A 25,359-nucleotide genomic window follows, 5' to 3' on the forward strand; every position below is an offset into this window, starting at 1 on the left:
TCAGCCTGAGCCGCGTTTATATGTTAATTTTGTGGCGAGTTTTTCTGCGGCAGCGTTTTGTACCTCATTAGAGCGGCGAAAGCGCGTTTACAAGTGTTAAATTGGCCAAATTATGGGTTGTTAACAGGATATAAAAGTAAAAGTGTCGGCCAAAATGCAGAATGCAACAGCAACAGGAACAGCTTGCTGCAGCAGCAACATGCAGCAGGTGCCACAATTCAATTTTTGAAGCCAAATTTAACCACAAAGCATTCAAAGAACATAAAGAACTTAAATGGATTGGCTCTCATCTGGATGATATTTTAACTGTTTTATTGCTGTTGATGCGTTTCCATTATTTATTTTACTGTTTGTTAAGACTTAAACAGATTTTTCATACATCAAGGAACTTATCTAGACCATAATAAAATGTCAAGAATGTTGAATAGTAAAATCAGTTCGGAAAAAAGGATTTGGCGAAACGCTAAATCTTTTTAGATAATTCTTTATAAATCTAAAAAATATTTGATTTTTAATAAATGAAACATTTAATTAATTAAACTATGAAGAAAATAATGTTGATCACCAAAATTGCTTCAATTTTCATAAAAGATATTTCCCTCACCAGCCGCACTACTTCCTCTTAATGTAAGGTAAATCCTTCAAGCTTTACAAGCTCAACTTTGTGAGGTTTTTACTGAACATATTCAACCCTAAAGATTCATGTAATACTATAATTTGATAGTCGATTTAGAGATAATATTTTAAAAAAATTAATTTTTCAAAAAGAGTTTTAAGTTGAATATTCTGAATTTATATAAATAAAGGAAATTTGAAAACAGCTCGAGAAAATGTATTCGAGCCAGAAAATTGCTAACTAGAAGTCTAAAGATCTTGAAAGTATTTACATATATTTAATATTTATATAAAATAAATACGAGGTCGGTTTAAAAAGTTTGGCAATTTTGTGGCTTAACATAACCTATATTAATATTAAATGCACAAATAATAATTTATAGCTCAAATTTAGAACAACATATTTATAGCTTTTCTAAGCTTTTTTCCACACTTCTAACAGGATGTCAAAGTAAAAGTGTGGAAAATAGCAGGTGGCAACAGGCAGAGCGATGGCCAGTGGCCAATTGAATTGGCTTCATAGTGGAACAGAAGGTAGCGTCAAGGCTGGTTGTTTACGGAGACCGTCAACTGATTTATGCAGAAATGCAAATGCAAATGCAACTTCAAATGCTAATTGCGGCGACGGTCAAAGACACGATCACGACTCTGGCTGCCTCGGCTCGTCTGCGCGATGGCAGTTCGTCACAAATCAATGGAGCTGAGTGGATTCAGTGGATGGAGCATGTGCAGAGCACATAGCCACTCGGTGGCTCATTCATATGCAAATGCTGTGGTGCTGTGCTGCCTGCTGCTGTCTTGCTGTGGTGCTGCCACAAATGAAATGCCAACACGCAGAAATGCAAAGAGAGCATCGAATTGCAAATTATGGCCGAGCTGCGCCTGAATAATTCCCCAGTTAGATACAAAGTAGTTTGTGTATTTGTTGAGCCAATGCCAGAGCGCGTGCCCGCGACTCCAACTTCCGCTGCGTGACTTTATCTACGAAAGCGTGGCCCTGGCTTTCGAAACAACAGCAGCAGCAACAACAACAGCAACAACAACAAATGCCTAATGCCTGGCGACTTGGGCTTTTTTTCGTCTTCCAGGAATCGCGCTGCCTTCGCTTCGACTCTGGTGACAAACTCGTCGCTCCATTAGCATAACATTCATACACATACACAGATGTCTTTCATCATGATGCTCAGCCCTCGGACTCTCAGCGGATGTACGCTTGATTATGTTGTTTACTCTGTGCGGCTGCTGCCGCTGCTGATTCGGCTGCTGGGAACTGGTACTGGCTCGGAGCTCTGCTGCTCTCCTCTCTCCATCTAGACTCTAGCTGTGGTCCCTGGCTGCCGCTCTGGATCTGGCACAAGTAGTTCTGGTCTCTCAGTCTATTTTCCTGCTTTGGTCTCTCCTTTGGCTCAAGGAGCCGATCTCTAGCTCTCATTTCTGATTCTGGTCTCGGGAAGCTCATCTCTGGCTTCGGTTTAGGCAGCAGTCTCTGATCTCTAGCTCTAGCTTCTGGCTTCGTCTTCGTCTTCAGTTCTGACTCTAGATCTTGCTGAGGCTTGCACTCTTCGGCTCTGCTCTCTCGATCTGTCTGTCTCAGTTTCTGCTCTCTCTGGCTGCAGTTTCTATTCTCTATTCTCCGTCTCTTCTTCCTGGCTCAGCCCGTTGCTGACATTAATCACTTTTCTGCTTAAGTTTTAAGCAAACAGCGCGCGACTGACGCCAGTTTTCCGACCAGCAATACGGTGGCTATCAAAATAGTTTTCTACACGTACCAGCCCACCCAAATGGACAGCTGCTGGACTACCGTCTCGATAGCCTGTTGTTTGCGCGATCACGATCACGCGCTTCGTCTAAGTCTTTGTCCTAATGCCGAGCCCGCTGCAAATGTTTACTCAAGACGTAGTAGCTGACGATCCTAAGTAGCCAAAAAGGATTTGTCTGTCGCCGACTTCGACGTCTTCTTCGTCGTCGTCGTCGTCTTTAATGTGCATGCAAACAAGCGTGATGTGGCAATTGTCTGGGGAGCGTCTTTAGGCAGCGGCATCTGGCTTAAGTAGCCCTAAAGTCGAGTCGTATCGAGTCGAGTTTAGTTCAGTTCAGTTGCGTCGAGGTGTAGATCCATTAGCTACCAACCGAGACAAGTGTTCCTGTGTGGCCCGCCCCTTTGTCAGAAGTCGTGTGGGCGTGCCAAAACACACAAGTGCGCTCTCTCTCTCTCTCTCTCTCTCTCTCTTTTATTTGTACTAGCAATTGCACCTCCGGGAATTGATAAGTCAGGTTTGCTTCCACACAGCTTCGCATATTTGGCACTTGAGTGAGATGTACAAATTTACTTTTGAGCTGAGCGTTGCCTACCAAAAAGGGTATTTAAATTCTGTTAACGACTGCTGAGAGGTCATTAGCTATGCATATTATATTGTTTGTTTTTAAGGATAATCAAAGTGAAATACGAGAATCAGGCTAGAGCTTATTAGACTTGTATCAAAGAGTAGAGTAAGTAGAAGCAGAACTCTTAGAGCTGGAAGAATATTAGAGAATAAGATAAAGTTGAGAAAATACTAAGACATTATTATAAACGAAGGTCTTGAGTTCTTATACCCATAAGAAGTTTATGCCTTGGCCTATTTCCTTTCAGCCTAGTCGAGTACGCATTTTTGCATCTTCTACTCTTAAATCACATTTTGCTTCAAACCAAATCTTTATTTTCTCAATCAAGAATATTTAAGTATTTTGTATTTTAAATATTCGATTGACAGAAAAAAGTTTAAATATATTTACTATGCAAAAAGAATATTCATAATATTGTATAAATAAGGCATAAACTTCTGTATGAATTGCCTAATCATATTTAGTCTAATCACATATTCATGGACTGCCTTAAAAGCCTAATTAGCCATATAAAATATGACAAAATAGTGAGCTCTTTCGACTTGATGTCTACTATAGGAAACCAGTTCGAGCTTGAGGCTAGTTATATAATCGCCATTCAGCCCAAAAGGAAGATTTATTTGCCTTCATTCCGGCAAACGTTTTCTCCGAATGTGCGAAATTTCTACTACGAAATCCATTTCCGCTGCGTTCGCTTCCCATATTTGGTCACGTTTCTAGCCCGCAAAATAAAAAAAAAAAACAAATTAGATGCGAATGGGTTTGCTTATAGTATAGGCATATATATATATATATATATGCATGTGTGTGTTCGCACATATATGTGTGTGCTTCTTCCCAGAAGCTCCTCAACACTGACGTCAATTATTGGCGTAGTCGTAGTCGCTAATTTCTTTTGCTTGCCCATTGATTAACCGAGTGCACTGTGTGTGTGTGTGTGTCTGTGTTATGTGAATTGGTTAAAATTTGCTCAATGAATGCGAGACGACGGCACTACTACCAGATTCCACATACATACAAAAAGGCCAAAAGAAATGAGTAGGAAAGCTGCAATCGGGTGCTAGCGACTGCACAATACTCGTTTAAGCTATACAAAAATAGGTAAATTGATAATATGAAATCTTTCAGATGTCGATTAGCGTTTCATAAAACTTAAAGTGGCTTCATTAGAGAGCTTTGAGACTCAAGCAAACCTCAGTCTAACCTCATTCTTAAGGAACTTAAAGTTTTCTTTGATTTGCCACGCTCTCAATAGGCTACGATCTATCGCATTTTATTAATCTTAAGTCAGCTATGAAACTAGTATGACACGCCCCATTGATCTTATTTATATAATTCTTGCTTAGAATATAGAGAATTTCATTAGTAAGAAAGTCTTCAAATTTTGAGCCATTATCATTAGCCAACCGTAAGATCTACAAAGTTTCTTCATATGCCCCCATGGCCGTGGGTTCCAACACAATGAGATCAGGCTACATAAGACTAAGTAGAATAAATTTCTAGAGCATGCCTACCAAAGACCATAAATATAGCAAAAACATGTCAAGTGTTTAGCAAATTTCTGATCAACATTTCATACAACTAATATACTCTCTTTAAATGTCGCGAACGCATATCAAAAATGAGAAACAAATGAAATGCGTGCGGAGGCGTCGACGGTTGAAGATCTTTATGAATTCTTTCAGTCACATGGGCACATGAGGCGCACTCATTAACTTGAACGTAGGAACGTGGAGCGGAAACGTGCGTCAAGCTGACGATGCGATGCGACGCGTGGCCTCAGCTGACGTTGACATGCAGAGCAGATCGCTACACACACACACTCATATATATACTTCTATATAGTGCAGATATATATGTATATAATACTTTACACTAATTGCACTTATGCACGAAATGGCGTTTAACCTTCGCACAGGATTAACGCATCCCAGTTTGCAGCCCGAAGCGCGGCTTAACAGTAGTTAAGCGATCGTTTAAGAGGCTCAAGCTTTTGTTTCTCTCTCTCGTTTTTTTTGTTGCTTGCCAATTGGCAATTTTTCAATGCGAACAGCGCTTAAAATGCGATCAGCGAAGTCAGATAATGTCGGCCTCATAATGTCCACGATAAGGCACACTTGGCTGGCTGCCTCGATCAGCGGACGATCGCTGTATGAAAGCACCTGTCTCTGTCTCTGTCGATCTCTTGCTCCCTCTCTCTTTCTCACACACAGATGAATTGCCAGATAAAAAGGAGCGGGCAGCGCGCAGTCAAGGTTGGCCAACAAGTCGTTGCCTTTGGACACAACACGCGACAATGAATTTCGCATATGTCACAGACAGAGGGACGGGCAGGCGGACAGACAGCTGGCTGGATGGACAGACAGTCGAAGGAGGCTGCTACGTTGGAGGCGTCCCATGTAAACAGACAGCCCATAAGCGCAGCAGCTGAAAAGTCGCCGAAATTAACTAACTTGCATTGCTTAATATATATATATATACATATATATATATATATATATATATATATATATATATATATATATATATATATATATGTATGCTTATATAGGCCTATATGATATTTCTCTTTTATTTTATTTTTATGTATTTTTTTCGTATTTTTTGGTGGCTGCACAATCACTTTTATTTGGGGATTGTCACGCTACAGCTGAGCGGGTAGAGCTTATGAGCTTGATTAAGCAGTTCTGCTGGGAGATAAGTTGTGGGGATTTGCAGAGGGGATCTATACAAAGCACTGCTTCTGCACTCTTAAGCTGTATTCAATTTTATTATTTTATAATTTCTCTTTAAAATAGCTGCAATGGCTTCCAACTGGAACAGCATCAAAATTATTAATCTGTAACATTTTCTGCTATGCAATTTGTATCCATAAAATTTTGATTACACAGAAACGATAAAAATTAACAAATCAATTTTAAAAATAATATAAAAATGGTTTTCATTATTTCGTTTTATACTTGTTAATTCACAAATTGTTTTGCTGCACTTACAAAACTTTCAGGAAAGAATTGGTTCAAGCCAGCGAAGTCAGGTTGTTCAAATTGATATATTTATTATGCTTTAGTTTGAATTAACATAAATTGGCTAAAGTTCGTACATCCAAAGTAAATATATGTTTAAATAATATAATATTAAATAATTTTGAAAATGTAAATTGAAGCTTATATTTGTTTATAAAATAGTTACCTCTGAGATACTTTGATATCTGAAGCAAGGGCAAATGATGAGACCAAGCCAAACAGCTAAAGCTTAATGCTGAAGTTTGGAAAGAAAAGTTTGTTCGACTTCGATTCTTTTTGATGGATGTTCTGTAAATATTTAAATAAATTTAAATATTTTAAATAAAAAAAAATTAAAATGTATTCCAAGTTGTGATGTTCGAAGCACTTCTGTTACATTTTTTATGATTTTTTCTATAGCTGAAGATCACAACGCTCGACATATTGCTTTATATATTTAACATATATTAATATTTAATATATATTAATGTAATATATATAAATATATATTAATGTATTATTTTTCATTTATATATTTTATCTAACATGTATAATTAATATATTTTTATTTATATATATATTTAAATATTTATTCTTTATATTCACATTTTTTCAGTGCCACCCAATTGTAGCTCATTGAAGTAACGCTATGGCCGTCTGGGTGGGTGATTGCAATTTTTGTGGCTATCCTTGGCAGCGCGCCGACTGTTTGACTGCTCGACTGCTCGCATGGGATGCTGGAGCTGGCGTTGTATTTCCCTTGCAGCGACGATCACAATAAATGCCAAGCATCGATGGCTTTTACAACATTGGGCATTGGGCACAGATACGTCGAGTATTGGATAATTTTTTGGCATGTCTGTGCAATTACCTTTATGTTTATGCGATTTCTTTATATACTATATACACTGCTAGGTGTGTGTGGCTGGCAAAGGCAACAGGTGGTCACTCACTTAGGCTTAAGCCGCCTTTATGACTATATAAGCCCTGAACAAAACAAAAAAAAAATCGGACAAAGAGAGATTTTGGCCAAGTGGCAAACAGGCAATTGGCGGCATTTGCCAAATTGGACGCTGATGGCGAGCGATTCAGCTGTAGAAGATGTCTAATGATGCCTCATTTGTGGCAGGATCAGCGGAAGTAGAAGCAGCAGCAGTCAGCACGTGCGGCACAAATCGTTTGCAACGCAGAGAAGCTGCTGTTCTGGGGGCACAGCCGGTTGGCTAGCCACCCACAGCTATGTCGCAAAGGGGGGCCAACAATAACAATTACTCTGGCCACCAAAAAACAATAACAAAATGCTCGCCTCTGTTATTTTTGGCCAACTTTTGAGTTGCCCAGATTGCGAACGGCAATGCGAAAAACAAATCAAAGGCAAGTTCACGCGTCATCACCAGAGAAACATGTGGAGAGATAGACAGAGAGAGAGAGTGTTCACACTCACCCACATGCAGAAAGGTCCACCTACACACACAACGACACACCTACACACACAAAGTCACACACGCCCACGTCTGACTTAAGTGAGGCGCCTTGGACGTACGAATTTTCAGGCTTCTGCTGCGGCTGCGTCTGTTTTTTTTTCTTTCTTTAGCTTTTCTTTTTTCCGATTTTTTAAATTTTCTCTTTTTTTTTGATATTCTCTTGTATTAAGTTTTTTTTTCTTTAAATTTTGTTGACGGCCGCCAAGCGCATTGACGTCATTGACGTGCCGCAAAAGAATTTGTTTTTCGTGAAAAATATTTTTGCGCTCGCGTCTTTTTATTTTTATTTTATAATACTTTTGGGCTTATTGCAGAGCAATTTGGGTCTTTATAGTTTGTTAACAATGTTTGCCCAACAAACGAATCCACCTGACGTTAGCTGTTAGCTGTTAAGCTAGCTATCTAATTATCTATACGTCTATATATTTCAGCTGCCCACCTGTAATTGAGTATATATGTTTTTGTATAGATATGAATTTATATGTATTAATATATATATTATTATTTGACTATGTATTTGTCCATCTGTCCATATAGTTGATATATCTTCATTTGTCATCTGTTCATCTTTATGTTTGCTCATTCATCCATCTACCTACCATCTCCCACCCATCAGGCAATGTCTTGCTCTATCCATCTTACTCATTATATATATATTTTTTGTATCTTTCTGTATATATGTGTTTCTACGATCGACATATTCATCTTTGGATCATCTTATGCATTGAACACTTATCTATCCGTTAATATATATCTCTCTATCTAAATTTCTTTCTATGTTTATCTATCTTCTTATATGTTGATCGGCCTGCTTATAAATCTACTTCAATCTTTCACATTATCACCTTTTTATCTATCTCTAATTCTATTTATCTATATATCTATCTCTCTATCTATATTTCTATTTATTTCTCTATCTGTTGGTTAATCTATTTATACATCTCTTTCAATCTTTCTTTCCATCTCTTCAAGCCTCAATCTATCTGCCTTTCTTTCTGTCTATCTATCTCTCTATATATTTATCTATCTATCTCTCTCTATCAATCTATCTGTCTGTATATCAATCCATATCTCTATCTATATATCTATCTATCTAAGTACGTATCTATCATTTTTTGCATATATCTAAGCCTCAGTTTCTCCATCAATCTATTTGCACATATTTAAATTATTTAATTCATTAATTCTTCTGTCAACTATCTATTACCTATCTATATATGAATCTACCTTTCTATATATCCTGTCTATCGATTGCTATTAATTGTAGTCTAACAATCTTTTTCAGTTAATTTTAGATTATGAAATTCATCTCTCTTTTCTTTAAGCTTGCTTCAGACCGACTGTATCTGGCTTCGTATTAGAGCTCTAATATATTAAACTATAATAAAATCTTTGCACCTGCAGTTCACTCTACTATTAATAAAGTTAAAGCAAGGAAAGCGTCTTCAGCTATCGTTATGCCTTTAATATCCCTAAGATATTTTCGATGCTTATCGTTCCATAGAACATCATTTATGTGTATTTATGCCTGCGGGCAGCCATAACGAAAGATCATATTTGAAATACAAATTTTACTGTTGCTGTTGCTGTTGCTGCTGTTGTTGTGCGTTTGTCTGCTGACGCCTTTTTGGCATTGTCTGGGCCCAGATCTTTTGGGCTCCGCAAATGTTCTCATTATTATTTACTGGCTATTTGCGCCTCTGTTTATTACCAATCTTAGCTGCCCCGCCCTGCCCTGCCGCGCCCAGTCCAGCCCAGCCATGCGCACGATCGTCATCATCTGGATCTGGAGCTTGCTCTCCGAATGCTGTTTGCCTGTTTAGAATCAGTTGGGCCAAAGCGCGTCATCGGGCGCACGTCAGTCGATGTTATGTAGGGTATGGGGAGGGGAGTGGAGCAGGTGAGTGGATCGCGCACGGCATTTGAGGGCGGAGTGGGCGCGGGAGTGGAGGAGTGCTGCCAACTATTTTTAGCCATGAGACGAGCCGCTAAAGTATTTTGGTCATCAGTTCGAAAACAACAAAAAAACAGAAGACGGACAGTTTTATTTTTCCAACAAATTATTTAGACGCAAAAATCGCATGGAATTATTTATAAACGGCTGCGAGACGACCTTGTTGTTCTTGTTGTTATTGTTCTAGTTGTTGTTGCTGTTCTGGTTGTTGTAGCTGTTACGACTTGGAGCACGCCAAAGCCAAAAGCGTCCTTCACCCTCAATTATTTGTACGGCCATAAATGCCAACGAAATATGCGCATACCAAAGAAACCAACCAAAATTTCTTGAATCGCATTAAATTGAATGCCAGGCATTTGTCACAACGGGTGGCAGAAGCAGACAATTAATTCCAATTTCCATTAAATTGCGAAATCAAAGACGAGATAATAACAATAGAAAATCTAAAGAAATCTAAGTGAGGATGACTTTAAGGTAAATAGATAAAAGTATATGAGAGACATTAAAAAGAACGACGATTTCGAAACGTTTTGTGTAGTTGCTGAGATTGAAGGCTTTTTAAGTACTGAATATCGTAATTATGGTGACAGCTTTGCAATTTGAATATCGTAAATGTTTTAAAATTATGTAAAAGCTGAATATGAAGTAAATAATTATAGAATTTTCAAAGCTTAAAGATTAATTCAATTTTATGTCATAACGGAATATCGTATACGATAAGCGTAAGATTATGGAGAAGCGAACAATGGAAAATATAATATAAATTTTTAGATACTGAAAACAGATCGCAGATGCTGATTATTTAATATATTTTGGTAGTGAAGTAGAAGCTGAATATCGTAAGCATTGCGGACTAAAAGTAGATTAAATGAATAAATATGAATATAGAGAATGTGAATCTCAATATCGTAAGTATTGTAAATTTATTTTGAACAAGTCAAAAGATATGAATTATACATATAAAAATTAAAAATGTATTCAAAGTTGTTGCTGAAGTGAATAGTTGATGTCGCCGCTACGAATCGAAAATGTGAAAAACATTGTAAATATTCAATCTATTTTCGCCTCTTAGAGAGCCGCCCTCGCAATCTCAATCAACAGTTCAAAGACTCTGAATGCTGTTCATAATAATATAGCCGCATTACTCATCTCATGTAAATAACATTTTGATGAAAAACAACTTGTTTTGTTGTAGTTCTTCTTCTAATTTGAAATATAAATCAAAAATGTAGTCTTCGGTCCAGCTGAAAAATAAATAAATAAATAAATAAAAATAAAAAGTGATTTTTTGCGCTTTAGGTAATTTGGTTTGACCCTGAAAAACTGGTGCAGTGGTGCAGCCATTTTTATGACCACTCTAGATCCGGGGACCTAGATTACTCTGCGAGAGAGGCTTCTCAGTCTGTCTGGCTGGCTGCCTGTGTTCACATTTTTATGATCCTGCCAGCTATTGCATAACATTGCGTTTGGCCTGGTCTACGGGTATTTTCGAAGTAGGGCTTACCAAGTAGCTCGTCGCTGACCTTACGCAAAATTATATCATAAGCGAGAGCAGAGCTGAGGACAATGGACGGACAGAGATTTAGGGCTACAGGATCACGCTTATGTATATATATATATGTAGGTAAATCGACTAAGTCTCTCTCTCTCTCTCTCTCTCTCTCTCTCTTCTGTCTCTGTCTCCGCACATTCATGATAATCGACTAAAGCATTCAACACCTTTTGACAGTTTCCTGTGTTGGCTCATGCATTTATGCAAAAAGGCAGGTGATTAAATTCACACTATGCCCTCGCTCTCGCTGTCCGTCTCTAACGGTAGCTACATCCGACAGCTCCACACGAACACATTTTAATTGCCAGGATAATAATAAATAGAGAATCTCGCTTCATTAGTTCAAATGCCAAACAGGTAGCTCGACGAGTAGTCGCAGCCCTTGACAATTATTTCCGGCGTTGTTTTTTCTTCCTCCTCTCTTTGGTTTTTTTTTTCAAACGAAATGTCTGCTTATCAAGATTGCCTGCAAGTCACGCCCACTCTATGAAATCTGTGTGTGACCAAACGATCATTTCGTTGGCATCCTAGTTAGGCGTCTTCAGTTGCGGTATGTCCTCTGTGATGCCTCAGATAGCCGCCAGCTGTGCAGCACGTTGGGGGGTGTGCAACAGCGGCAGCAGCACCTCCTTTTAGCTGCTACACGTGTTGAGCTGACCACCAGAGCGTCCAATGGGCATGATTCACACACACTCACGATCTTAGCGCGTCGCTTGTCGGCACAAAAGTGACGATTAAAGTGAAGCCAGGCCAAGGCAAAAAAAAAAAAGCAAGAACAACAACAGCAGCTACAACAAAACGTTAAAACAAAATTAATACCAAAGGCAGGCAGTCGTAAAAACTGGCCAAAGCTGTGATCCTTTATGGCCCCGCACGATGGCAGCCGCAAAGGCAGATTGAGTACCAAGATTTCAAAGGGGCGCGTGATCGCCATCAAAATGCTCGTGGAGGCAATTTAAATTGTTAAAGCTGAGGCTGATGCTGATGCTGAGAGCGAGGCTGCGGCTGCACTTGGAGCAGGAGCTGCAAGGCGCGGCAAGGCGCGTGCAGCCACAGAACCTGCTGCTAAACCCGACTGAAACAGCGCGCGTGTGAGAGAGAGAGAGCTAGAGTGTGGCTGTCACTCGCGTGCTGGGTGTTGAAAAATTTGGCATTCGTCTGTTATTTATAACAAGAGCTGTCTGCCCATGGATACAACAACAACAACGATGCGCCACAGGCAGCGAAAAGAAGTCAAGGTTATGTCTAGGCTGCAACTATGTAAGCTGCCACAGCACGTTGCAACTTTGTTCGGTGTTAATTTATAGTTCGTTGCACGGAATTAGCGCAAAATTGCTGCGGGTAATTTTAAGCAATTTGTACGTAACTCAAAATTATGGCAGTATTAAGTCAAGAACAGGCTAGAAAATTATAAAATGATATGTTAACTAAAAGTTAAGCTAGCGGATAATATTTAGCATACATCTTTATTTGGTAAAAACGGCAAATAATTATCTCTGTCAAACTGAATTTCAACATACGCGCGCAGTGTATTTCGGTATTATACAACACTAATTGCTTCGCAGCACAAGCTGGCTGCTATGCAACGCGCGCAGTTTCGGTCTAAGGCAAAAACTGTCTGGCAACCCTGACAGACTCTGCAATTGACGTCTATAAGCTACATGCTATGTTATTTCAACAATTAACGTCTATTTGGTTCAAACATTAACTTAAATGAGTTTTGTAATGGAAATTTGGAGGATCACGCAGTTTTGAAGAAATTTAGCAAGCGGCGATTATTAACAGAACAAACACAGCAAACCTTTTGCTGCTTAAGCTTGCCTCGTTTTCTCAGTACCAAATTATAAGAATTTCGAGCTGCGATTTTTATTAACACAAACAAGGCATTAATATCTGCTTTATTTTCACTTGACTCGATATATATCTATATAATTACAGTGGCAGCAGCTGTTGCCTGCCTTTGACTGATGGGCTGGCTGTCCAAAGGAATCAGCGCAAATTGGCATCAAAACAAATATTTGCCCGAGGTGGCAGCCAAAGCTCACAACTTCAAGCCTAATGACAGGATGAGCAATGTGATCTTCAGCTAACAAAGGCAGACACTTTGGACATGGGCATTGGCATCGGCTCTGGTACTGGTACTGGCACTGGCTGCGGGCTCCTTTTCACACCATCAGCAGAGCTGTCGACGTGCGACGGTGCGATGTGGACACACCTTTTGCCACAGCAGCTCGTTGACTGTGTCAATTCTGGGAATGTCAGTTGGCTCGAAGCCTCCCGACAGTCAGGCAATAAAACGTTGCAGCAAATTAGCGCTTTATTGCATGTTTGTTTGGCTTGCCACGGCTGAAGTAGAAGCAACGCCACTTCAACGTCTGCTGCTTGCCAGCTAAGCGAATGCCGTTAACTTCTTGTTAAAGTCCCAAACCAAAAGGAGAGAAACACAATCAAATTATAGCCTGCAGCTAGTTAAACAAAACATATATATAATATATATGAATATATATATAATCTGTTAGCTTTTTATTGACATTTCAAGCACCTGCACAATTTTGGGTCTCTTTGGGTTCTTTCGTGTTTGCTCTCCTCTTCGTACACTTTTTTTATAGGTATATCACAACTATTTACAGTTCATTTCCGTTTCCTTAGAGGGTTTTATATAGCTCAGCTATCCAGGTCCAGGCGTCCTGTCCACCATTTAGTTTGGCTATTTATCACATTCGTTCAGTTTTTGGATTTACCGGTTCCAGTGCCAGTTTCCAGTTTCCAGCTATCGTTTCCAGTTGGGTGTAAGGCCAGCAGCGTTAAGGCATCTGAAGCGGCTGTGCCAGCTCTTTAAGCCAGGCACTGCGGCGTATAGACATTCACAACCGAATCCCAACCGCAATCGGCCAGCTCATGAGCACGCTGTGGATTCCAGTCCAAGCCGCAGACAAACTCTGTGTGTTGAGCATTAATTTCTTGTGCAGATTCGCCGAGTGCCAAGTCCCAAATACTGTGGGAGACAACAATAAGAAAATGTGTGAACATGAGCTCATATATAAATTCTTAAGTAAGGAGCTATGCCTATCCTTTCATCTTTCAATTTTCTCTTCCAACTTACCGCGTTGTAAAATCATAATTGGCCGATGCAAGCACCGTCGCCGAGTGCGGGGAGCAGGCCAAGCGTCTGACAGCAAATTCTCCAGAATACAGCTCGAAGATGTGTGTGCGCATCTTACGCAAGTCCCAGCCACGTATCAGCCCATCGGATCCACCAGTCACCAGTACGTTGCGATCGAAGTGGCTCCAGTCGCAGGAGAGCGCCTCGCTGGCATGCGCCTCGATGCTCATCAGGGGTTTACCTGTAAAATCAAGAGAATTCCATAAGTTTAAATGCCCATCGGTACTTACGCTGGCAAAGAGATTCGCAATGAGCGGCGAATACTTTGCGCAATATATCAAATCATTGTGTCCCACAAACGTCGTGATGGAGTTCTGCCTGTTGCAATCCCAGAGCTTGAGCGTACAATCCCAGCTGGCCGAGAGGAGTGTGTGATAATTCCATTTCTCGCCCCAATCCAGGCTGTAGATCTCATTCTTGTGCTCCTGCAGGCAGATCAACGGCTGTTTGGGTGTTTGCTCTGTCACCGCCGACTCGACGTCCAAGCCCGACCAAATCTGTAGCGAGCCATCGCCCGAGGCAGTGGCTGCTATGTCAGCGGCATATGGACACCAGGCGACATCGAACAACCCATCCGACCACTCCAGACGACACAACTCTGTAAGACTTTGCTCATTGACGCTCAACTGAGCGTCCTTTGTGGTGTTTTGGGCTAGCAGAAAGAGCGAACCGCCACCAGCAAGACCGTACAATTGGCTGCAAACAAAGGTGGATTAGTTGGGCTATAAAGTGGCTGTGTCTGTAGAGCCTACCTAGTAGCGAGCAGCATATGATTCGCCTCGAAAGGCGAGAAGCGCAGGCTGTAGCCATGGCGATCGGTTGTGGTGTGGCTCTGTGTCTGCATTGCTAAGCTGAAAGCGAAAGAGATATATTGATTAAATATAATAATTTATTGATAAATTATATCAAGTAAAATTTGGGTTACAAAAAAGCTCAATTTTGTTGAACAGTGTGGGAGATGTATGAGCTTTTTGGCCTATTCCAGCCTATTCTGTGCCACTCTAGATTTCCCGCTCGTAGTCCAAACGACTTGGTCGCCCACTTAAGCAATTGTAATATTTTTAACATTTCCGCTTTGCACTTTAAATAAATTTAAATCAATATATTGATATTTGATTTACTCTCAACATATTGCCCGAGTGCTCCACTAACTTCTATGGCTTCGCTATGGGAGACTTGCGTGAGTTTTACGCAAAAGGCTTTCACGCACGAACTTGAGCTCTGGCTGTGTGTCAATAGCTAATCGAATGCTAATCCTCCTGAAAGACTTACGTCGAACAAACATTTGGCTGACCTCGCACGAGGTCGCGCGAACGCTACTTGACATTAGCCAATTTGGCTGGTCAAACGGAATGGAATGGAAAACTGCGCAAAAGAACGTTATTCGCTGTTGTTCGACTGCATAACGGGCAAATCCATTTAGTGAACGCAGTGAAACCCCACGGGCAGGGCCAGTCCAAAGGTATATAAGCAGGTTCGGCCGTAGCCAAGTTCTGCATTTTGCTCGACAAACGACGAATTGCAGAACGTTTCAAGCTCCGGGCGCGAGAATAGGAATATTTTTAGTTAACATCTAATAGACTTAGTTCAAGATGGTTGTTTCCGTGAAGGTATTTAAGAAGGCAACTCCCAACGGCAAGGTGACCTTCTATTTGGGCCGTCGTGACTTCATTGATCACTTGGATTACTGCGATCCCGTCGATGGCGTTATCGTTGTGGAGCCGGACTATCTGAAGAATCGTAAAGTATTTGGCCAATTGGCCACCACCTATCGCTATGGCCGCGAAGAGGACGAGGTCATGGGCGTCAAGTTCTCCAAGGAGCTGATCCTGTCGCGGGAGCAAATTGTGCCCATGACCAATAACAACATGGAAATGACACCGATGCAGGAGAAGCTGGTGCGCAAATTGGGCAGCCATGCTCATCCCTTCACCTTCCATTTCCCACCCAACTCGCCCAGCTCCGTGACGCTGCAGCAGGAGGGCGACGACATGGGCAAGCCACTGGGCGTGGAGTACACCATTCGCGCCTATGTCGCTGACTCCGAGGATGATCGTCAGCACAAGCGCAGCATGGTCAGTCTGGTAATCAAGAAGCTGCAGTATGCTCCACTGAATCGTGGCCAGCGCCTGCCTAGCTCGCTGGTCAGCAAGGGCTTCACCTTCTCCAATGGCAAAATCAGTCTGGAGGTTACGCTGGATCGTGAGATCTACTATCACGGCGAGAAGGTGGCTGCCACAGTGCAAGTGTCCAACAACTCCAAGAAGTCTGTGAAGAGCATCAAGTGCTTCATTGTGCAGCACACCGAGATCACCATGGTGAATGCGCAGTTCAGCAAGCATGTGGCACAGCTGGAGACCAAGGAGGGCTGCCCCATCACACCTGGCGCCAATCTAACCAAGACCTTCTACCTAATTCCATTGGCAGCCAATAACAAGGATCGTCATGGTGAGCGCGCGGATGGACTATGCGTTGCTTAGGCAAGATTTCATTTCGAATATTCCTCAGGCATTGCTCTGGATGGCCATTTGAAGGACGAGGATGTCAACTTGGCCTCCTCCACCATGGTCCAGGAGGGCAAGTCCACGGGCGATGCTTGCGGTATCGTCATCTCGTATTCGGTGCGCATCAAGTTGAACTGCGGCACGCTGGGAGGAGAGATGCAAACGGATGTGCCATTCAAGCTGCTTCAACCGGCACCTGGTACGTCTTAAGCTCGATCCACTAGCTCTTTTCATACTCATCCCTTTGCCTCTTCCTTCAGGCACTATTGAGAAGAAGCGTTCGAATGCCATGAAGAAAATGAAGTCCATTGAGCAGCATCGCAATGTCAAGGGCTATTACCAGGATGACGATGATAATATTGTATTCGAGGACTTTGCCAAGATGCGCATGAACAATGTCAACATGGCCGATTAGTTCCGCTAAACTATATATATATATATATATATAATGATATAACCGATCGAAAGCACTGAAAACTTGTTGCAGCAGTCTCATAGAGGCCACAATCTTTGTATTATAATCGTATCGTGTAGCGCGCTCTCCTCTATTCTCTACAAACTTTAGTAGATCTGGAGTTTTTAATGTTGAAATGTTGAAACGACCTCGTGTCCTTATATATTTTAATTAAATGTTAATTATCTTATGGCTATCTATAACACTTACGGCTCTTCCAGTGCGTGAATTCAGAAAGGCTTTGGTATTGGCTTTAGACGGAGCTCAAGGAGACTCTAAGGAGTTCTTGATGTACTGTTGCTTAGGCTTTCAACTTCAGAAGTCGAATGAGCTGCAGTCCGTGGACGCACAACGAGGAAGGCTTTAAGGGTTGCTGACAAGGGGGTTGCACACAGCCCTTTGTGCCATAGGTCAGCCAAAGCACAAGCAACCCTTAGGGCTGGGCCAACAGCCAATCAGCAAGGCTTCGCCTGGACATGGCTGTTATAACGGTTATAAAGGAAGTGCCAAAAACTTTTCATATGCTAAATAGTTAAGCTTTGAACTTGCCTAGGCAGCAGTTGCTTTGACCTTGATAATGGCTAATGGACAGCTGCTCTATTTGCCAGAGCTTTGGGTCTACTCTGGCTCTTTGTCTGTCTCTCTGGGCTCACCTTATATAATGCGACGTAACGTTTGTCGATCGTTCGAGCATTGCACAATTTAGATATTGAGGGACTGGGGCAGCGTTGAATCGATTTCACACACCGCTGACTCCTGGGCAGCAGCAGCAGCAGCAGCAGCAGCAGCAACGAGTCAACTTCCGGCATTGGGCCTGACCGTAGCCAAGCCCCAAGTGAAGCCAAGCCACCTGTCCCAGCTATAAATGCCAATGTTGTTGTCAAAATCCAGCCACAAATTTGACGAACGTGCTACGAGATGGAGCTGCTAACCGCGAATTTGCCCACTGCTCTGCTAGCTTTGTTGCAACTGCTGCTGCTGCTGCCGCCGGCTCAGCTGCAACACTACTTTCCACACAGGCAGCTGCACTACTACGATGCACCGCCTCGTCTGCGCCGCTTGGAGTATGTCGCCGCGCCCTTTGTGGGCGGCTATGTGACGCCACCGGCCACACACTACCAGCTACAGCCGCCCAACTTCCAATTGCTCAACTATCGGCCCAGCTATCAGTCCCTGGCCTTGGAGTATCAGCAACAGCAGCCACCTGCACCACAGCCAGCAACTGCAGTGCCCGCAATCTATCCACAGCCGAGCGTGCAGTACTTGCAACGTTCTGCGGCACCACATGCTGAGCTGGCCAAATATCGCTACGAGGGCAACTACATGCCCGTGCAGCAGCGCGTGGCAGTAGCGCCAGCGCCAGCGCCTCATCGACAGCCACAGGCACAGCCACAGCTGCAGCAACGTCTAGAGGATCAGCTGTACAATGTGCCGCCGGTTCTGTTCACAAGCGATGTGTTGCATGTGGTGCCCTCTCGAGCTGCAACAGCTCTGCAACAGCAGCAGCAACAGCAGCAACATCTACAGCAGCAGCAACAGCAGCAGCAACAACTGGGCGCTCAGCGTTCTCGTCGCTTTGTGTCCAAGCAGGATGCGGATGCTGTGGCTGCAGAGTCTAAAGCAGATAGTGAACGACCCACAAAGGAAACCAAATATTTTCAGTAAGTGAATCCATCTCAGAATCCATCTCAGAATCCATCTCCTGGAATTCCTCTCTCTCCCACTCTATAATACCTCCCATATAACTATCTCTCATAACTCTCATCTCTCTTCAACTATTCGACTTTAGTGATATTTTCATGAGATTTGATGGACCCAACGCGCGCAGTCATGGCCATGTGCTGGAGCATCCCAAAGCGCGCGAGCGACGTTTCGAGACACAACGCGGCACAAATCGTTACAAGGGCGAGGTGACTAGACTTTCATAGACATCCGCGACAGCTTTTAAAATACACATTTCCAGGTGATTTGGACGGATCGTCGTGGTGCTCATGGCGAGCATCGCTGGGACATGGCGCAGGGCAAGCTCTGAGCTGTATATCAAATGCCTTAACTCTATGCCACTTCCTCTTTCTCTTTCACTCTCTCTCTCTCTCTCTCTCTCTCTCTTTCACTTTCTATCTCTGTCTTGACAACTGCTCAGTAAATCGTGACTTTTCATAATTTTGGCGTATTATTTATTTAAGGGCAATGATTTGGCGTGAAATTTGAAAGGTCCTGCAAAAAGATTTGCATAAGAAAGCAGCCTCAACATATTCTTATCATAGGTCAGCGCCGGGGAAGCCTTCGCAGCATTTTCTCACGGGCCACACAGCTAGGCGAGAGCAAAAAAATAGTGGACAGTCCGGTTACACGACTTTCTGTCGTTGTCGCCAGCACTGGCCCATGGAAAAAGGTCAACAGCAGCAACTATCCTTTCGAAGAGGAACTGGTTCTAAGCAATGACCCGAAATGTCCTGCAGTTACTTAGTTACAACAGAACAGATCAGACACTCAGACAGTCCATCAGTCGACGAATGCGGGTCATATGCAAATGGGCTCAGCTCTGATCTCTGGCAAGAGAGGGTTGATTCTGCTTCTGCTGGCGGTTTTAGCGTCTTGTAAGTCGGTGACCTCAAGGGTTGCAGCTCATTTGCATTTACATTCGCTTGAGGCGCCGTTAAAGTGACACAAATGCCTCGGGCCAGCAATGTCCAGTTACTATTTGTTGTAGGTCTGGCATATAGGACACATAGACACAGCTGACCAACTTATAATATGCAGCTAGGGATCAGCTTAAGATCAATTCTCGAGTCGTGCATACAGGTACGGTAGCTAACCCATTTGATGATCTAGCCATGCGGGTCTGTCAGTCAGCGACTGTCCAGAACCGGTTACAGTTGGGTTATTCTGGCCGATAAGGTCATCATCAGCGCCTTGATCTACAGTGATAACCCTTGGCTCTCGCATGGTTCTCACACTGTTTTCTTTCTAATTTATGCAAGGACATTGCGAAAGGACACTATTGCCAGAGCAAATGCTCGATTGATGTGGCGTGAGTTCCACAGTTCCCAGAGTAACATGGCCAACCGGTTTGACCGGCCCAAGCTTTGTCTGGCGAGCATCTTCGGTGACCACGCACGATCGCTGTGAGAACTTCCACATTTACGCTGCCCTTTGTCAGCACCCAGCAACTGGCCGAACGGGTTGTCACATGGTCACCAGACTTGGATCTTCTCTTTGCCCATAGCCTTAAGGGTTAGCACATTGATTTATGCGCAATCAAATTCTGTTTACACAAAAGTCTTAAACAATATCAAGTGATCAGTGTGAGGCTTTGGGAGTGGGCCGATAGCAAATGGAGACTACTACGAAGCAGAGATTGGCTTGGAAAAGTTCTGTATAGTAGCTCAAAAAATAAATTTGAAGTGTTTATGAAAGATAAATAAATAAAAAGTAGTAAAAATAGAAATAGAAAGAAGAAGAAGGCATTAGAGGTTAAAAGATCGAATTGTAAATCGCACTACTATGAACTGCTCTGGCAGAAAATTAGTTAATAAACTTAAGATTTATATAAATATTAATATAGGGTACTGTAAAAGCGCAGAAAAATAAATTTGAAACTTGGATTTAGTAGATCTTTTATCAATAAAGAAAAGTAATTCAAGCCATTTCCTGCACAAGATCAAACGCAATAATTTAAATTTTATTTTATTTTTTTTATAAAAATGTTTAATTAAATATTCTAAATCAGAAAATCAATAAAATATATTGAGTACAGCAAGGAATTTCAATTGCTTGAGCCATACGCAAACATGGACAAATGCTCTACAAACTAAAGTCGAAGTCGAAAGTCGAAAGTCGAAGTCGAAAGTCGTACGTATATACGTAGTTTAGGATGTGTGTTGAGTGAATAATGTTATGAACGCCTTTACAAACTACATGGACTTGCGGAACTTTCAGAAGGACACGAGTACAGCTTTCCTATTGGTACTGATGGTACTGCTGCTGCTGCTGCTGCTGCTGTGGTTGATACTGCTGCTTGGAATGACCATATTCCTGTGGTGCCTTGTGGCCACCGGCGCGCAGCAGCTGCGTTGGTGGTGGCGGTGTTGGTATCTTGACGACAATGTCAGTGGGCTCACGTATGACCTCCGCCTTGAAGCCCTCCTTGGGATCGGCTGTGTACTTGACGGTGCGTATGAAGCCATCCGAATCGACCACCGAGTAGCTGCCCTTGATCACCGAACCATCGCGAACTTCCTTGCGATTCTGATAGTTGGTGAACTCATCGTCTTTCACATCAAAGCCGAACTGATACGAGGAGTTTTGCTGTGAAGAGAGCAACATATATACAGAGTTAAATGCAGTTTTATATGTATGTTTATTTGCATATAAAGTCGAGCATTTGAAATGCGTAGCGCAATGTGACCCAGTTTTATGTCAATTACAACACACTCACTGCGCATGCGTGTGGGTGTGGGCATGTCTGTGTGTGTGTGAGTGTGTGTATCCCAGACTCGAATATTCAAGCCCAGATCGAGTTGCTCAACACGCACAAGTGAAAGTAATTTGAAGTCGACTTGCATATTTTTAATGACACGAACGATTGCAACCGATCGCTGGGGCATGCAGCGATCGCATGTTGGCTTATGCAACTGGCCACTCAAATCCCCAGAAATCTTTTTGCACGTAATGCCCAACGGGGCCGGCCCATAGATAAATGAAATTACATATTTACTGATACATAAATTATGCACAAGGTTGCTTTGGCGTTCATAGTTTACGAGGAAGCTACCAAATAATAAGGCTAAGCTCTAACTGGGTTAAGGTAAGCCAAAGACAAAACGTGGCCAAGAGGCGTGTTCGCCAGCAGCAATTGTTCTTAGCCTGACGTGGCCCAAAAGCAAAAAAAACCAGCCCAAAAGTTATTGCAATTGCTGCAAAATTGGAAAGGCAATTGGCCAAAAAGCTTGTTTCTTGCAGCCGGTTCTAATGCGTGCACTGTCCATTCGGAACTGATCGTGTTTCGGGTGCTTTTAGGTCTTTTGGCTATTTATATGGTTCGCATTTGAAAGTGATTGTAGCTGCGGCGGCGCATGTGCCTCATGACGTGCAGCTTGACATTTTTTTCTCTCTCTCTCTCTCTAGGTGTGTGTGAGTGTGTGTGTGTCTGACACCATTTTTGGAGATTTGGCAAACTAGAAATGAATGCATTGGGCAGCACTTGTCAGTTGATCTAATCTAATCTAACTCTGCTTTTTTGTAGAACGAGATTGCTAAGCTTGCTGACAGCTTATGGAGCTACTTAAGTTATGATATAGACTATATCCTTTTTATTAATATATCTCTTTCTGAACTACAGATGATTGCATGGACAGCAATGCAGTTAAGTAGAGCGAAGTTTGGTATCTCAGATAGCTGATTTATATATGCCATGTTACTCGATTGCATTTATCTTTCCTATGACACCTCACTGCATCCCTGGACAGCACTTCGCTGCTAATGAAATTGATATAAAACCAGATTTAAAAGCTTTTTGAGCTGCTCTAGTATTTCATATGCCACTTAAATTCCTTGCTACCTTAATGTGAAGAGTTTTAGGAGTTGGCAACATCTGTGCTTTAGAATAACTACCTCTGATCTAAGTGCTATATAGATCATATATACTTAGTAAAAGCTAATCAAAAGTCAAGTCATAATTTCGCAAATCTGTCAACATATTCTGTAAATGGCTGCCCTTCTTCGATTTCACAGCTTTCACCTGAAAGAAGCCATTCAACTATTTCTTTGACTTGCCGCCCCACTTTGAGCCATAACTCACTTATGCAAATCAAGTTGGCTTAAGGCTGGGGATTAATGTGAATTTTTATATTGGATACATTTGGCTAACGAGCATCCGCAGCTTCCGCATGAGTGGGCCATAAATACAAGTTAGCCAGGAGATACATTTTGGTCATGGCTATGGCCAAGTGGCTGCAGTTCGAGCCGCATTGTGCTGCATGGTTAATGAACTCTATGGGTAAATCTCTCTCATGCCTCAATTGTAATTATGCACTGCTGGCTGGCAACATTGTTTAGTTGGCTGCGAAAACGAAAACGAAAGTGCGCGAAAGCGGAGTTCGAACCCGTTATGGTCAACTTACATCATCGTACTCCTCCTCCGCCTGCTGCTGCTGCAGCTGTTGCTGGTGCGACTGCAGCTTGAGTTGTCCTTTGCCAAGCTGCGGCGCGACCGCCGCCTGATAGCTGGGGCGACGCGGCGCTGGAGCAGGCGCTGCCTGTGACTGGCGATAGACGCTCTGCTGGGGCTGTGACTGGTACTGAGAAGTAGAAGAAAGAGAGCCACTTGAGTTGCAGCAGCATTTAGTTACCTCTAGACTCTGCCCACCTGTGGCTGCAAATAGTCTCTAACCGCGGGCGCAACATATCCCTGCGGCTGTTGCTGTTGCTGCTGTGCGCGTATCTGCTCGGCGACCGTATCCTTCAGCCTGATCTGCTGCCCGGAACTCACATATTGCTGCGTCTGCTCGGAGTTCTGCTCGTAAATGGGCGTGCCATCGGAGGGCTGCTGCTGCTGCTGTTGCTGCTGCAGCTGTTGGTAATACTGACGCAAATAGGCGGGATCGACGCCCTGTTGCGCTTGAACGACTCCACAAATCGCGACCGTGGCCACCACGAGCAATAGCTGCATTATAATACAAGTGTTTTATTTGATGTTGCTGTTGAACTACACTTCCACTTTGTTAGCGATCGATAGACAACGCGCACGTCCCACTCCAAGTCACAAAACTAACTGCGTTCACTGCAAACTCCACTTGCACTTTTATATCAAATACGTCTCACGATCTCTATTAGCTGAGCCAAAGCCACAGTCACAGTTACAGCCAGAGCCACAGCCGGAGCTGGAGCCAAAGCTAGAGCGGCAGTTGGCTGTCTCTCCGGCTCTCTAACGGCCGTTGTTGCAGTGTTTTGTTGGTAGCCTCTTTTTGATTTACTACAGCTGTTGGCTTGCACAGTTGTCACTTCCGTTGCTATTATATCATGGACTGTATTGTCTCTCTGTACGTACCCCTATGCCACTCTCCCCCGCATCTGCTCAGCTGATTTTTAGAGCTCGCCTCGACCTGTGTGTCATTGTTGCTTTAGTGAAAATGGTTGCTCTAGTTTTCGTTTGCTTCATTTGCATTCATAAACATTACGTGCTATCCTCCATGTAGGCTAACATCAGCGAGAGCTGCTAATGAAAGCCTGCTGTTAGCTAACATTTGCTGTGCTGTTAGCTAACATTAAGTTGTTTTACAGAACATTTTTGATTGAGCTTACATTTGATTCCTAAACAACTAACAGCCTTACTAACATGAGTACAGTAGTTGTGTACAGCATGCTGTTAACTAACATTTAATGTACTGTTAGCAGATTTATATCTAGCAGCTTGTTTACATTGGCTTCGTTTATGATAATAGTTTAGGGTCACTTAAAAAGGCTTTGAGTATGTCGACTGTTAACTAACATGTGGCTAACAGTTAGCAACTGGTTAATTACAGCTGTTATTTAGCACTTGCTGTTAACTAACAATATGACTCGCAATTAGCAGCTGTACCTCGCTGTTAGCTAACATTTACAAGCCTCTTTGAGTGCAATTGTCGTTAGATTATCTTCTTAAGCTATTTCGCAGGTCAATTGCTTGAGTTCAATGCGTTTAGGGCTCCGCCCCAGTCAAAATTTATGGAATTTAATCCGACAAGTGCAAAAGACTATTGTTCATAGAGTTTGACCCAAATTGTTAAGTCACAGCAAACTCGATATCGAATACGTTAAGCTGCGTGCGTATGTGTAGCTGTATCTGTATCTGTGTATCTGTATCTGTATCTGTTGCGACCACGTTGCGGTTGAATAGCTTCAACTATGCCAGCGATCTTTTGATGTGATTGCCAAATCTTTTGCATTTGAAGACCTTTACACCAGATGCAAGCACCACAAAGTTGTTGCCATGCGATCGCACGTACATAGCTGTGTACGCAGTCATTAAATCTCAATAATGCCACCACCTGCCCCACCCAGCCAATGGCCACCCACCCAGTAAAATACGTTTATTTGTAAGCGTCTCCGATGCGATTACTTAAGAGCAACTCTTGCTACGATCCATTGCAGAGAAATAACTGCGTTACGCTCTAGGGTTTTTGATTTTGATTTCGATTCAGTTTCGTTTGATGGCACACTTGAAGGATTTTGTTCGCCAAGGTCGTTGAAGTCTATTCGAAGTC

The 25,359-nt window shown here is 42.5% G+C and overlaps 4 protein-coding genes across 6 annotated transcripts; 2 read left to right on the plus strand and 2 right to left on the minus strand.

Moving 5' to 3' along the window:
* Positions 1-13,827: 13,827 nt before the first annotated feature.
* LOC111605164 (peroxisomal targeting signal 2 receptor) lies at positions 13,828-17,372 on the minus strand. Of its 3 annotated transcripts, none has more exons than XM_023323550.2 (4): positions 17,324-17,372; positions 14,908-15,006; positions 14,096-14,851; positions 13,828-13,987 (listed from the first exon to the last, which is right to left on the minus strand). In XM_023323550.2, exons 2-4 carry the CDS (start codon positions 14,997-14,999, stop codon positions 13,828-13,830), a joined length of 1,008 nt encoding a protein of 335 aa, XP_023179318.1. In that variant the 5' UTR covers positions 15,000-15,006; positions 17,324-17,372. The 3 variants fall into 3 exon arrangements, with proteins under 3 accessions (XP_023179318.1, XP_023179319.1, XP_023179317.1); XM_023323551.2 differs by lacking the exon at positions 17,324-17,372 and adding an exon at positions 15,428-15,467; XM_023323549.2 differs by lacking the exon at positions 17,324-17,372 and adding an exon at positions 15,081-15,170.
* LOC111605163 (phosrestin-1) lies at positions 15,637-17,084 on the plus strand. The gene is made up of 3 exons (XM_023323548.2): positions 15,637-16,603; positions 16,664-16,858; positions 16,920-17,084. Exons 1-3 carry the CDS (start codon positions 15,748-15,750, stop codon positions 17,072-17,074), a joined length of 1,206 nt encoding a protein of 401 aa, XP_023179316.1. The 5' UTR covers positions 15,637-15,747; the 3' UTR covers positions 17,075-17,084.
* Positions 17,373-17,920: 548 nt separating the features above from the next.
* LOC111605183 (putative uncharacterized protein DDB_G0291608) lies at positions 17,921-19,187 on the plus strand. Its single transcript, XM_023323580.2, has 3 exons — positions 17,921-18,774; positions 18,903-19,023; positions 19,077-19,187. The coding sequence occupies exons 1-3, from the start codon at positions 18,032-18,034 to the stop codon at positions 19,143-19,145; spliced, it is 933 nt and encodes a 310-aa protein (XP_023179348.2). The 5' UTR covers positions 17,921-18,031; the 3' UTR covers positions 19,146-19,187.
* Positions 19,188-21,002: 1,815 nt separating this feature from the next.
* Positions 21,003-23,786, minus strand: LOC111605190 (alpha-protein kinase 1). Its single transcript, XM_023323589.2, has 3 exons — positions 23,484-23,786; positions 23,239-23,403; positions 21,003-21,424 (listed from the first exon to the last, which is right to left on the minus strand). Exons 1-3 carry the CDS (start codon positions 23,784-23,786, stop codon positions 21,077-21,079), a joined length of 816 nt encoding a protein of 271 aa, XP_023179357.2. The 3' UTR covers positions 21,003-21,076.
* Positions 23,787-25,359: the final 1,573 nt, after the last annotated feature.

This window comes from Drosophila hydei, unplaced genomic scaffold (assembly GCF_003285905.1).
Source record: "Drosophila hydei strain 15085-1641.00,03,60 unplaced genomic scaffold, DhydRS2 tig00008135-arrow-pilon, whole genome shotgun sequence".
NCBI classification, from domain to species: Eukaryota; Metazoa; Arthropoda; class Insecta; order Diptera; family Drosophilidae; genus Drosophila; species Drosophila hydei.